The sequence below is a fragment of the Myripristis murdjan genome, chromosome 15 (genome assembly GCF_902150065.1).
Source record: "Myripristis murdjan chromosome 15, fMyrMur1.1, whole genome shotgun sequence".
Lineage (NCBI taxonomy): Eukaryota > Metazoa > Chordata > Actinopteri > Holocentriformes > Holocentridae > Myripristis > Myripristis murdjan.
The window spans coordinates 7721504-7736741 of NC_043994.1; the positions used below are offsets into that span (position 1 = coordinate 7721504).

Consider the following 15238-nt stretch of genomic DNA (forward strand, 5'->3'; position numbering starts at 1 on the left):
CCCCCCAGTAGTCGCGTACTGCTGCCAGCGCTTCTGTTAGCTAGCTACAGACGAGATAGCTGCCGTTTTCATTTTACTGTCTCAGCACAATGGCATTTCTTTGAAGAGGCTGTTTGGGAAAATGACTTCTAGGTATTTCCCCACCTGTAACTTTCAGAGAAGACACATTTTCCTCCGTGAAGCCAGCCTTTTCACTCCGAGCTCGGCAGTTAAACGGCGCTAGCAATTCGGTTCGTCTTGACAAGCGGCTCGCCTGGCTCAGCTGTTCGCCGCTGCTCCGTGGGGGATTTGGACAAAGCACCTCAGATGTTGGACGGTAAATTTATCCACGGACCCTTTTTACACCTGGTAGTGAAACTGAGTCAACAGGCTGAACCTCTGTCGCAATAGTGCCATACCGAAGGAGAGGACTGAGGTCTATTTTTGGAGGTCGAGAGTTTGCATCTCTCACGGAAAGAGGAGGGGGGCGTGTGGAAGAGGAAGACCCACCAAGAAAACGGAACGTAGGGGAAGAAAATCCTGATGCCAGTGATGGCAAACGAGCCGATAATCCTGAACGTCTATGATATGGTAAGTTTGGAGCCAGAGTTTGCTCAAAAAGCCACAAATGGCGGTCGTTTCTAACCGTTACTTTATTTGGGTTTAAAGAATGAGCTAAGTTAAACTCAATTTCCCTGTCGGGGCTCAAACTACTTCTGATTCTGATAACCCTGTTCCATTGTCTTGAGAGAGCAACACGCGAAACTCCAGTCAAAAAATAGTAATTTAATGCCCACTTGCTTCATGACAACCATATAAAACTCACAGGTCACTTAAGACCATCAACACACAGAGGCACTCAGCTTCGGCATTACTCTAATAAACTTTCACTTTGTCGAAACTGATTCCCGTTGCCCTACAGTGTAGATTTCGCACAACCAGAATAACGCCAGAGGACACACGCGAGCTACTACTAAAGTTGGGGTTTCATTCCAGTAAAATGCTATTTGGTGGATTCTTTTAACGCCGATTTTTTTTTTCCAGCTACGAACAATTATTCAGAGGAAGGTTTCTGAGCAAATGTCTGTAATGATGTCTGGGTGTGATTAGTATAGATGAATGACAAGTAAACACATGCGTTTACACTTTGCATACAAAACCCAGAGAGATCACTAAACTGACACAATCTGAAAATCATGTCCGTATCAGGAATGGAGCAAAACAACTCTGATCAGGCCACTAAGCTGCTGTCACCAAAACAAAGTAGTCAGATGGGTAAAAACTGTAACTAATCTGTCCAAAAAAAAAAAAAAAAAAAAAAAGTCTTTGCTGGCAGAGGGGGCAGGGGTTGAATTTGAGTCACAGTGTTGTCATGCAGGAGTGAGTCAGTGGGGACTGGAAATTCAATTGATTCATTGATGAATCATTGATTGTTATTGATTACCTTATGGCAGGCAGATTCCACTTAACAATGGGACTTGCCTTGGTGTTTTGGGATGCATAACAGGCAGCATTTCAGGGTAATGCAGATGGGCACTTTTATGGAAAACCACAATCAGCCATAAAATCTTACTGCGGTTTTGTTACTTATATCCGACTTTTGTGTCACAGGCATTCCCATTTCCCTGTTCCTGGCTTTCCGCTCATTTCAACAGATCTCATCACAGGCGTTTGGCAGGAAGAGTCAGTTTGAATAGATTAACGTGGCCTACAAAGTCATCAATTTATCCCATGAGCGTGTAGAACAATGTAGCATAGCCCTCATCTCCAATATCATCCTACTTGCTCAAATCAGCTCTTTGCAATGTTGAGTTCCCACTCTCCATTTGTTTGTTCATTTCCATCCTTGCTTCCCTCCCCTTTTTTTCCTTATGACACTTTTGTGCCTTCTTTCCTCTCTCCCATCCTTCCTTCATCTCTCCCTTCCTTCCCTCTATCCCGTTTACTTCCTACCTCTTCCCCCCTTCCCTGCCTTCCTTCTACTATTTCTCCCCTCCAATTTCTCTTTCTTCAGCCTCTTCTTTTTCTTTCATCTCTCTTTTTTTATCTCTCCTCCCCCTCTTTCTTTCACTTCCTCTCTTTTTCACTTGACTTACCATGCACATTAGTCTCTCTATACAGACTGAGAGCTTTTATCAGTCTTCCGCTCATTCACATGAATGGCTGCAGGGGCACGGGTAGACTTTCACATGAAAGGTGCAAATAGGCATCTTACACATGTCAAACAAAAAATGCACACACATACTTGCACACACACATGCCTTTTTGTTTAGTTCTTATTTAGTTTGTGATGTGGTGTTGCAGCTTCATTGCAGATGGAAGTCAAGCTGCTGGTGTGTGTAAAAGGATGAGTATGTACATTTTTAATTTTGTGGTACGTGTGTGTTTGTGCACGCTACTTGGATTGAATCAACTGCCCATGGGTCTATTTTTGTGTCCCTGTGTGCTTCTTTTATGGAAACAGTCATTTGGCTTGTTCTCTGTGGCGTTCCATCGCTCATCGAGAACAATAAGAGACAATGTCTGCGGTCCATTCATTCCCGTTATACACTTCCTCTGTCTGACAGAGAGAGATGATGGAGTGAAGAGTGGGAAGGAAAAGAAGGTAACTAAGGAGGAAGAGAGAAGGGCAAGGAGGAAAAGACAAACGGAGAGGGTCAGAGGAATAGAAGGGTGAGAAAAAAGTAAAGGACAGACAGATGGATGGGAATCAAGGAGGGAGGAAAGCAAGACAAAAGAGAGGTAGACAAACTGTACAAAACATGCTGTAGAGATGAGCGTCAAAAAGGAAGAGAGCAGGCACGCTGTAGTTGAGCTGATATAATTAGGACAGATGGAGATTTTAAAGATTTGATAGGTTACCACTTCACAAATGCTTAGAAATAGTTGCTCCCAGATTTCATGTCATTACAAAATGCAAACATACAACTTCTACACACCTGACTCGTCTTTCTGCAGGTGTGTGGGAACAAAAATGGACTAAATAGACAGGAGAGAGTCCCACACAGTGTTGGAGCTTGCAACATGTCATTCACCATGCAAATGATCAGCTTTTTTAACATCAGCTGATTTTGCAGTAAACGTTTTGTTGACATGTCTTTATGATCATTTGATTGGATGTGTAATGTTTTATAAATCGTGTCAATCTGATGTCATGTATGCCTGACAAAGGTCTCAGACTGAGACATCATAGTTAATTTGTTGCTTGTGGGACTACCGCCATTTTTGCATATCATTACAATTTAATTTTTTTGCGCTGCTTGTAAGACTTAGGAAGCAATTTGGCATCATCACTTTGGGAACTGATAGTAGGCACTTGGCATTAGTTTTAACATTTTATAGATGAAATTATTAATCAGTAAAAGAAAGAAAGGTTGACAGATGAATTGAGAAAGAAAATATTTATTAGTTGCAGCCCTGGTTGAGTGCCAGCTGTGCGGGACACACATCAACGATGGGTAATCCCCAGCCACAGGCAGCAAAGGTGCCATTCAGACAGAATCCAACAATCCTTCGATTTGCTGCGGCGGTGTGGGTGTGTCAGTGTATGGCCCGTCTGCCTGCTGTCTGCCCATTCTGTCTGATTACTGGCTTACATTGGCCACCGTGGCATGATGTCGAGTTGCATTCCGGCAAAAGTTGAATCTGGCTCAACTTTTCACTGGACAGCTGCTGCATTTTTTGTCTGGATCACCATGTGGCATGGATTGCCACACTAGCCTCATTTATTCTGAATGGAGGTTTTACTGGACTGCCAGATTCCATGTGAATGAGCCCAGACTTGTCAGCCTGGTATGTCAGGGGCTGACTATCTGACCAACTGAGCAACCCCGTGGCTGATGGACTGATTGATCGACTGGCTGACTGACTGGTTAAGTGTCTTGTTGGCTGAGCGAGAGGCAGGAAACTATAGATTAGATAATGGCATAGGTCAAGACTTTAGCAGCACAGACTGCTTGATCCTCTTCTGCTCACTCTCTCTCTCTCTCTCTCTCTCTCTCTCTCTCTCTCTCTCTCTCTCTCTCTCTCTCCCTCCCTCTCTCCCTCTCTCTGTCTGAATTCCTGCACTCTGACCGCCCAATGGTGTGGGGCAAGCGAAAAAATTAGTTTCTTCTTCCATTTGGGGATCAATAGGGGGTCACATGACTTTCAAGAAAGAAACATTGATACAAACACAAATTTACACACACACACACATTGTAATCCCCCACCCCTCTGCATCCAATTCCTGTTCTGTCTGTTCCTGTGTGCTGTCCCACTCCCGTCCCAACTAAGTGGATTTCCTGGCCAGCTCTGAGTGCTTTAGTACACCAATCTAATGAGACAGCATTATCTATACACCACCTGTCTGCCTGCCAGGCGCACCGTGGACATTTCTGTGTGAAGGTATTAGCCAGATAATGAGGGTTAGTAGTTGTATCTCATGTGGTGTTGTAAGCTTCACTTAGTGTTAGAGGCTTGGGGAGATTTTGGGGAGTGTTTTCTGGTCCTTTTTGTTTTGAGGTTGTTTTGAGTGTTAATGGAGAACAGGGTTATGGTGAATGACAGCACATAGACCAAGGCCTCAGTCCGACTGGGAAAGTATTTATTTATTTATTTATTATGACCAGACTTTTTTTTTTTTTTTTAATCACAAAGAAGTTTATTTAAAAAATTGCCCCAAAAATGACCAGAAAATTTGTGTTAAAAATGGAACTGGAACAATAGCAAAAAAAAAAAAAAAACCAACTTGCAAAAAATCACTGGAAAATGTATTGAAAACTGTATTTATTTTTATCCATCATACTATCAAACTTTCCTCCTAGACAGCAAAGGAAAAAAAAATTCACAACTGCTTTGTAATGAGCAGCATAACTGGTAACAAATCAGCAGCCTGTTTGATGGAGAATCATTGTTTTGCTCTGATTTGATTGGCTCACAGACAGAGGGAATGAACGCTGGTAAGCAGGGACGAAGTTTGAGTGGAGCAAGACTGAACACAACAGAGGTGCTCACACGATACTGTCACCAAAAGATACTGGTCAGTATGGCAGTTTACCGGTTCTTGGTTTGTGGCTTGTAGCAGCATAAACGCAGTGTTTCCCCTACCATAGGCCGTGGGAGGCATCCACCACTAGATCTGGGCATTTTGTGTTATAATTATGATTGTTATTTTTATTTTGTTATGTCATGCAAACCCCTCTCTCTCTGTCTCTCTCTCTCATTACTCTGTTACTCATTCATCTGCTCACACACATACACTCTCTCATACTTACTGTGATTCTCTCACACACCCACACTCAGCCCTCTCCCTCTATGTGTGTGCTGTGGAGGAGGCAGGTTTTAACGAGCTTTGAAGTAATTAGGGCCAGCTAAGATAAGAGTCTTATTTTACCACTGAGGAGGGGGAGGGGGAGGGGGAAGGGGAGTAGTGTGCTAGACCAGTTTCTTCTTTAGCATTCTTGTGAACAGAAAGGGTAGCTCTCCTCTGCAAAAGCGTATTTGCTTCCTTTAAAGATTTTTTTCATTCACAGAAGAGAGAGGCTCTTCCTACATGGAAGCGGTCACTCACGCTGCAATAGTCGCTTTTGCATTTACATTTTAGGCAGCTAAGCAGTGCTTTGCTCCAGAGTTGATGCAAGAAATCCTCCCTTTAAAACTTCTATTTGTATACGAGGCTGTGACATGTGGCTTTTTTGGCCTTTAGAATGTGCAACTGTGGGTTTTTGCGTGGTACTCCTGCAACTGAAATGCTTCTAAATGCTGCTGTTGGTTCTAGGGCTGTAGTCAACCAAAGAAAATCTTGGTCGACTAATGTCCTGAAATTTCGACCAAAAGTCGACTAATCGGGGAGCTGCGGGAATGCAAAAAAAAAAGTTACTATTTTTATATTTATTAACTGGGCAGTAGCCTACCTGGTAGCCTTGTCTGCCTAAATGAATTATAAATAAACATAAACCACTCGTATTTGCAGTATATTAAATTGTTTTTGACCTAATTATTTTGCACTGAATGACACACTTTAGTCGGTCGGCTCTGACAGCGTTGCATCATGTGCACCTACGCAATATCATAGCCTATGATTTCCGAAAATAGTACTATGTCAAGCTGCCGTCGTCACGGGTGTGTGCACCTGCAGTTATAAAACGATTATAAGACTAAAACTTTGAAATATGCCAATTCTCATATGTTTATACTCAAAACTGAACGGAGCAACCTAACACAGACATGTTAGCTTACTGTTTTTAGGTGATATGCCATGTTGGTCGTTGAACTGTGATATGCAAACTGTTGTTTGCAAAGTTTGCATTCGACTACTTTTCCATTTATTTTGGTAAAATGCTGCCACACTGACGACGTCTTTGACATGGTAGAGGACCACATGTTCATTAAACGTTCTTAATTAAGCAAACATTCGGAAGCCAGGCCTAATTTTTTCTTCAGTTCAGAACATACGGGCCTACCTATCTGTCTCCGCCAGTGGGTTGGGCTAATCCAAAACTGTGAAAACAAGGGGGGTGTTCTGAAGACAAACTGTTACCTGTGAAACACTTAGTGCTTTACTCCTGATAAAATTAATACGGCAAATAATCAACCAATCAGATTTTGGTTGACCAAGAACGTATCGACCAATAAATTGGCCAGTTGACCAGCAGACTACAGCCCTAGTTGGTTCTTGTTTCCTGGACAAAATGCTGGCAAGGTTAGAACCTAAACCCCTTTAAAGCTGTCGTCTGTGACAGAAACCTGACACACTTTGGTTTATGAACTTGAACAGGTCTTTTCAAGCCCCAACAGTCAGTTATTTAGTTAATTCGTTTTTGGTGAGACCAGAAGAACAAAGTGTGCAATTAATGGGTGTAATGCGGTGAAAAAACTGAGTGTGTGTGTAATGAACTCAGTGACATACCCAGCTTCCCATGTCCATCTTTACATTAAATATCCAAGATAGTAGGTGCAAACCCAGATATAGCACAAAGGGTAGTTGCATCCGATCCTGTGTGTTAGTAATGTATTGAAATGGCAATAACCATAGGCTTGACTTTGAGATGTTCTGCACAGACAAAAAGATGAGATGAAACAATTCAAAAGGCTTTTAAAAGCATCTCTTAAAATACAATGAACATGCATTTTAGGGGTCTTGCTCTCTGTAGGTGTTGAGGCTCATTTTTTGGTGAAGATCAATTAAAGAGGATTTGAAAGGGGATGTCACCGAACTAGTGAATGCAGAGAAAAAAACAGCCAGACACTGACTCACTTTTTCAGTTAGCTTTACTTGTGCAACATTTCAACTCAGTGTGGGTGAAGAAGCATAATGTGCACTGTCTAGCGTACTGGGTTGAAAAGTACAAGTAAGGCTTATTGGAACCAAGCACATAGACAGTCTATTTTAATCTAGTTTATTGGAAACACAGAGGGTTAAACATCAACTGAACTATGATTTCATGCTTCCTCAGGCATGACCAATCGCTACCAGATAGGATGATCAGAAGCGAGTGAGGTGATGGGTGAACTCACTTTACCTACCTAGCTTTATCCCAGACCATGTTTCATTATTGCTCAGTAAGGTTACATGCAGCCCAGTCCCACCACTGAACAATAAACTATTATTTAAACAGGATTTTATGAGACTTTAGTAAATTGAATGAAACATTGTGCTCTCTCCGCCATCAGTTAACACAGAGGTGCCTTCGATCAAGGTAGTCTAATTACCATGGTGGACAGGTGTGAATGCATGTCATGGCCCAAATATTAAAACTGCAAAAGAGATCACACCATCCCTGCCTTAACGAAGATGTTATATGTTTAGTTTATTTGACCAGATTAAATTTTGGTGTTGGATGTGTTTACTATTATTAAATCTTCCAGCAGGAAGTGGCACATTGAAACCAAAGAGAAATACAAGCTTTTTTCCTAAACAGTGATAAGTGAGCATTCCAGAGAAAGCTGGGATTCACCAGTTATGGCTGACCTTCTCCACCACCTCCACCCCCACAACACACTAGGAGGAAGACAGTTTATTAATGTCTGGGGATTGACCTGGGAATTTGAATTGTTACCTCTTCCTGCAGTTTGTAGGGTGTCCATGCATGAAGTTCTCATCTAGTTTTAAACAGATAGGGATGAAAGTGACTCACAGGAAACCAGCCTGGACAGGTTTGTCCAGGCTGGTTTCCTATCGCTCACTTTCTCAGTGTGAATCAGTGCTGAATTCCTCTCCCAGGTCTCAGTGATCTCTGCCTTTATGAGTCAAGCCTTTTAATAATAATAGCACTCACACTGTGTCTCTGGGCAGCACACATAGCTTCTTTTCCCTTCATTATGATATAGTCAGGGCCAAGAGCTTTGCCAGCTGAGGCCTTAGAGGCACACAAATTATAGAATCTAAGAGCTATATTATGAGAGTTTATCACATTAAAATTACAATAAATAGGGTATATTATATATTATTAGTTTTCATGTGTCTGAGACTGTATTCAATCCTAAATTGGATGATCATGTAAAAATGAAATGCTAAAAAATTTATTTTTAACTAGTTGAGCCTGCTCTGTCTGGACTGGAACAGAAACAACCAGAGGAAGATAAAGCATCACACATCCTAACAGGGTCCAGAGTTAACATTTGCACTTACCAAATGCGGGTAAATTTAGTCTTTGGCAAGTAAATTATGGAGACCACCCACCACTCTGGCTGGCAAAAAATGAATTTCCTACACAGTCTTGAGAAAGTTACTAGTTTGCTGTTGCTTCAGTCTGCTAGATCTGCCGTTCTGCCGTGCTGCGTGTGTCATGCATAGTACGTAACTGTATCAGTCGTGTTTTGTTTTTTTGTGTGTGTGTGACAGTACATGAGGTACCTGTTGTCATTTGGGCAGTTAAACAAACCCAGCTATGTGGAGACTAAATATTAGAGGTGTGACAATCCATTGATCTGAATCAGTAATATCAATCTAATGATTAATGATCCAATACAATCAATGCTAAGTTAAAATATCAATCCATATTGTCATCTTAGAGATATGCCTTTATTTTGAAATTCCCAAGGCATGTCTGTATCACCATTTCTATCCAAGCCCACCGCCCTCGTAAATGTTCAGATTGTGCCAGTACAAGGCAGGTAATTGCAGCCACGGCCAGCGGCCAAGAAAAAGACATCGATATCCACTCCCCTCTTGGGAATAAATAAGCAGTGTGGAAATATTTTGGATTTCAGAGAAAAGGCAGGTCAACTGACAAATCACATGTGAACGTGACAAGCATGACATTATAATGTAACTGACTGTGATATCATATGATATCGTCCCATATCGATTTAAGGCCACTGAATTGAATGAAATCAAAATCATATCTTGGCTGACTTTGTGATATTTGCAAAAATTGCATCATTGTCCAGAGAATTTATTTGATATCATATCTTGATGAAACTTGTGATTGGCACCCCTAATTAATAGTTCTGCATACAGTTACTGTTATATGACTATAATACTGATTGAGAGTCACATATGAGACCAAGATGACATTGTAAATAGTAATAATAACAAATATCAGTAGTAAACAGCAATTTATTATTTTTGGCAGGCTAAAACAAAAACAAAACTGTATGGCCAGTAATTTTTTTCATCTACCAGCTACTTTGGCAGATAAACCAAAAAGTTAATTTTGTACACTACTTCCTAATGATAACATTCTCTGTGTTGTGTGACCTGCTACTAAAAAAATGTTACATGCAAAATGTGAAGGGATAAATTTGCAATGCAAATCAGTAATAATGCTTGCCAGCACCACCCTCAATGGTTTTATGCAGTGATGTATTTGCATAACAATAGATGGGGAACAGGAGAATAGTTTTTAAATAGCTTACTGTGTTTATTAGAGTGTTCTGCTGTTGGATATATAAATAGGCTTTGCAGAGCAAATGGTTCCTGAGGCAGGCAGGAGAATTTGACATTGTACATTAGGACATGTCTTCCTCTCTACCTAATCTTTGCTTTAACCTTCTCAGCATAGTTCCTACTTCATCATCTAGCACTTTTTTTGTCACTGACTGATCATGGAGGCTCACAGGAATATTGTACAAATATTGTATTTTTCCAACATCTTTTCAGAGTCTGTGCTTGCTAGCCAGTAACTACTGACTGAGCATGTCTGACAAAACAACAAATTTTAGGCCAGTTAGACTTGACTGTAATATGTACAGGGAAACAATGCTGGGCTCAACAATATTTGTGTGGAACAAAGTTTGGTTTAAGTGATTTTGGTGAACGTCGTAAAAGCACAACCTACTATAGATTTACTGAGATATTCAGTGTGATGTTCAAGCATGCTTTGAATTGATAAAATGGTCATCCCCAATCAAATGTATGCTCTTGAGTGGTCATTTGCCTGGTTAAAATGGTTACTATAGACTGTTTGATGATCTTAACATGGAAATCTGTGTTGATTTGCTACCACTGATTTACACAGTGTTTGGTACCTAGACCTATCGAACACCAGTTCCAGTTCCGTTGCCTTGCCACAAGTATGGGAGAATGGGAAAGTGAAATGGGGGGCAAATCTCTGCCTAAAACTAGCCAGTGCTGACTGTCTGGTTGAACGTTTTATGTCTTCATTTGTTCACATGGTGAGGAACAAGTTTGAATTTGCTATGGGAATAAATCTGAAAATTCCTAGCATCAGCTAGCTTAGCATTTAAGCAGTTGATATTGCTGTTAGCCTCACTGAATGTTATCGAAATGTTTGTGATGAAGTTACCACAATTTGCACAGCATTCTGTGAGTCTGATCTTGAACCATGATAGTTGGCTAACAGTACAGAATATAAAAGTGAATTTAAAATAAAAAAGTATTTAGTGGGGAAAAATTACTTATTTAAAATTAATATCAAACTCAAGAAGCAATCGCCACACCACACTGAATATGTGCTTGTGTAGTGTAATACATACTTACAAAGAGATTAGAAAGAGTAATATATTTAATGGCCTCTTTTGAACATATTTAAACGACAAAATGATTGGTGATTGAGCGCCAGAAACCCTATCCTGTTTTGGTATATACAGAAAAATAAAGGAACTAGAAGCGAGCTGGATGCACCAGCAACTTTGGTGGTCAGGGGCCGCCTTCATTGTAGGATGTGGTGTCCGAGGGCGTGGTCTTCAGATGACTGAAGGCTATACATTCTAGCTATCTACCCACACTGGGACAGTCTGCTGAGGATTCACCGTGCCTCCCTCGTAATGTAGCCTCCCAAGAAGAAGCAGTTGTTATTTTCATTATATTTCATTATTCCTCAACAACATGCATAGATGCTTAAAAAATGAATGTAATTTAAATTTCAAAGCTTGTAATAATTTTAAATGCTATTTTAGTTATGCTAGTTAACATTAGCTAATAAAAAAATGTAATGAGATTACAATTTCATTGTTTTGTTTTGGATTCAGTTTAAATTATTTCTATGTAGTCTTCACTTTCCTTTTCACTTGCCACTGCTGTAGCTTTCCCAAATGACAATGGTTGAAATGGATTTCGGGATGTGGATGAGGGCAACACATAGACTGGTTGCCTGCGCTAAAATCTGGTAAAAGATGGCAGTGTATTTAGCCTGCATTTGGAAGACACTTTGGATTGGGACAGACTTATTGTGTCAGTATGACGTACATGGTCTGGAAATGTGAGGTTGCCCCCGAATTGGGATACAGCTGGTCTGTGTATCATAGTAAAGGCCGAGTGGAAGTTGTGATCAATGTATTGTTGAAGAAAATCACTATGATACATTTGGAACCTGTCCATTCTGATTATTCAAAATGTCTCTACCACATTCCTTAGCTTTGTCTTCTACTCAAGTGGATCTATGATGATAGGATCTGTCTCAATTATGCAGACTCTGCCTAGCAACAGCCTGGCCAGTCGCCTTGCAGCCACAGGGCACACGACCTGATGCGAGAGAGACACACCACAGAAAAGATGGAACATAATGCTAGAGATCAGTGCTGCTGTGATCTATTATTGATTTTGTGTGGGTGTATTTTTTTTGCCTGTGTGTGTATGAGGTTTATATTTACAGATCACATTTCAGTAAGCTGGGATCACAGGAGACCGCAGTGTGTAGGGAAAACAGAAACCCCCTGTTAAATGATTGGTCTGTTTTACTTCGTTCTCCTTATGTGTCGCTCATACATTTTGCATTTGCTGTTTTTTTAATGAAATGAAAATAAAAAGAGTATCATTTTTAACAGTATCATTACAAATTCTATTGAAATCATGAGGGGTGTAGTACAACTATAAATAGAGTTCTTATTATATATGTCCTTTGGTCTGCCTGATGTTTACCTTCTCTCTCCTTTTTGAGTGTCTATAAAAAAGCCCAGTGGTTTGTTGACAGATCACTTAAATCACCAAGTGCAATAAATATGCAGGGGGATGACTTAGTGTGACATTGGTGCAGAGGTGTATTAACAACATACAGGGTTTTATATCACGCAGTACAAGGGCAACACGACCTCACACATACCATGAGAGCACAGTGTAAGACATACCATAGACAATGGATTGTAGAGGACAGCACATATCACCTTACATATAGACTTTCAGCACGTTCAGCTGGCTTTTCACAGGGCAACTGTGGTACATTAGGTTCAAATGAAACTTTGACTGTTGCTGTGTCACCAGACTCATTACAAACATTCCAAATGATAATGCATGCACATGCAATTTTTGCTTTTTGTTGGATGGGAGCAATCAAGTTTCATCTTATACAGCCAGCCGTAGGAGTATGTGCATTCAAGCAATGTGGCAAGCAAGAGTAATAAGGTTGCAAATGTGCTGCTGAATAGATACAAATTCAGATAGGCTATAATGTTGTTAATCTCTTTCTCTCTCTAGTACTGGATAAATGAGTTCACCACCTCTCTTGGCATCGGAGTCTTTCACTCAGGGATCGAGGTCTATGGCAGAGGTATGGTTACAAAAAATATTTAAATATTACACAATCGGTATCAGCTAAACTTCTCGGCATATTATTAGGAATTTTTTTAATCACCCATCTGCTGTTTTAAGTATGTCAACGTTATTGCAAATTTTTCTAATGTGCACCTGAATGACGGGTGCTGGGAGAATGGCAGAAATGTACGAAAAAAGGCTACTCTCCCGCACACCATCTGCACCATAACATTTTATTTATGCAATGTTTCAGTGCACTGACCGTCCTCAGGCAGTATGCTAACGTAAAAAGATGCTGTCTGAGAGAGGTCTCAACATTTATGAGGAAACACATATTTGGAAGAAGAGGATATACACGTGATCAGCTTTTTATCAAAGCTACAGGTGTTGACATATTTGTGTGTGTGTGTGTGTGTGTCTGTCTGTCTGTCTGTCTGTCTGTCTGTCTGTCTGTCTGTCTCTGTCTCTGTCTGTACAGAGTTTGCTTATGGCGGACATCCATACCCATTCTCAGGGATATTTGAGATAACACCAGGTGATGCCACTGAGCTCGGCGAGACCTTCAAGTTCAAGTAAGTACTGGACCTCTGTTCTCTGGTTAGAGTTAAACAGTTTAGTCAGTCAGTCTGTCTGTCATTAACTGGCAGGCATGTAGCTGGGTGGTTTGCCAGTGAAATAGTCATTATCCCAGCCAGTTCAGTCAGTCAGTCAGTCAGGCAGTAGGTAAACCAGCTAGCCAGACAGTCAGTCAGCTCAGCTTATGACATTTGATTCATATATTAATACAAAGCACCTCACAGTTCCATAGATGAATGCAGTTATAACTTATTCTCTAAGTCTGGCAGTGCTGATTGTAGTGGTTTACCCTTTAACTGTTACACAGGAGCAGTCAGTCAAATAGTCATTGTCCAACAGTCAGTCATCCTGTCAGCTAATCATTAATTTATTCACTGTGTTAAACAGAGATTCCAGGCCTATTCCCTCTGCCCAGCCAGCCAGTGAGCCTCTGTAATAAGGATCTGTGTTAAATGAAGCAGACTGGAGCTATGCTACTGCCCACTGGCATGAGAGAGACAGGGGAAGAGGAAGAGAGGAATAGAGAGAGGACCAAATGTTACAGGAATTTCATGATTTCACTCTTTTTCCATATGATTTATATCAACTATCTTGGACAGAGACAAAAGTAGATAGACAGAGTAAGTGTAAGAATAGAAAAGACTGAGCAAAACAGAAAAGAAGTAGAATTTCACCTTTCCATGCTTGTCACATTTTAATATGAATTTGAAATGAATTTGCAACTGCTGGATGAAAACTGGAAATTGTATACTCATTGTACATACTTATCCACAGAGACATATTGACTGCTGGGATTTGTACGATTTCAGAAAAAAACAGGTGTCAATGTGGATTTAATTGTATAAAACTCCTAAAAAGATGGGGATGCTTATCGGACACCAGTACTATGTTGTTTCATTTTATCTCATCTTAAATGCAGCTGAAGCAGAATCTGAAGGGGTGGTGAGATAGAGATTTGTCCAGTCAGTTCAATATGTTTTTGTACTTCTGTAATCAGTGTGTGTGTGTGTGTGGGTATGTGTGTGTGGGTGTGTATGTATGTGTATATATGTGTATTTGTCTGTAACAGAGCTTCTGTGCTGCTGTGTATTACTTCTGCTCTAGTTGATCTGCCCTGTGGCTTTGCACAGATTCTCCCTGACAAACACACAGAGACACACTCGCTCTGTCCCTGCAAGTTACTGGACCATAAGTATGGCTGATCTGGGCCAAAGTCTGTATTATCCACTGTGATGTCTCTGCCAAACAAATCAAGCTCTCTATGAATCTGGAATCTATAGTACTGGTCTGATACCAGTGTTTGTTATGGAGCCCACAAAACATTTGGACCAGCTGCTCTCTCTCCAGCTCTTTGAAATGACAAATCCGCCGTGATTGAAATGTTTACTCTTATATGTTTCCCATTCCCTTAATGTTAAACCTACGTTAGGCAATTTCAGAACCTAAAAACAATTCTTAAACTAATGTGTGCTTTGTGGAGGCTTTTTGACATGCAAAACAATACCAAGTCATGAAGACCAGCCATGTTGTTGTTTTCAGCCCTTTTCTCCTGCGTTCCAAAGTTTGTTTCCACAATCTGCACTAGACTCACATTTCTCCCAGTTTTTCCAAGCTCTCTCCTTCCCTTTCCTCCTTCCTGAAAATTCACAATGGAGGTGTCCATGATGTGAATGAGTGCCAAGGCAATTGGTGGAACTAAGCCATAAAGGCAGTGTTCTGAGTCAGAAAGAGCATATAATAGGAAACAGAAAACCACAGATGAGGAGACTG

At 40.7% G+C, this 15238-nt stretch overlaps 1 protein-coding gene across 2 annotated transcripts in view; it reads left to right on the forward strand.

Moving 5' to 3' along the window:
• LOC115372217 (deubiquitinase DESI2) overlaps nt 1-15238 on the forward strand; it is a 30675-nt gene continuing 15437 nt past the window's right edge. The window contains exons 1-4 of one of the 2 annotated variants that reach the window (XM_030069915.1): nt 1-570; nt 4901-4999; nt 12836-12908; nt 13371-13464. In XM_030069915.1, coding sequence (XP_029925775.1) covers nt 523-570; nt 4901-4999; nt 12836-12908; nt 13371-13464 — 314 coding nt within the window. In that variant the 5' untranslated portion in view covers nt 1-522. The remainder of the gene's footprint in view (nt 571-4900; nt 5000-12835; nt 12909-13370; nt 13465-15238) is intronic. The other variant, XM_030069916.1, reaches the window with a different exon arrangement.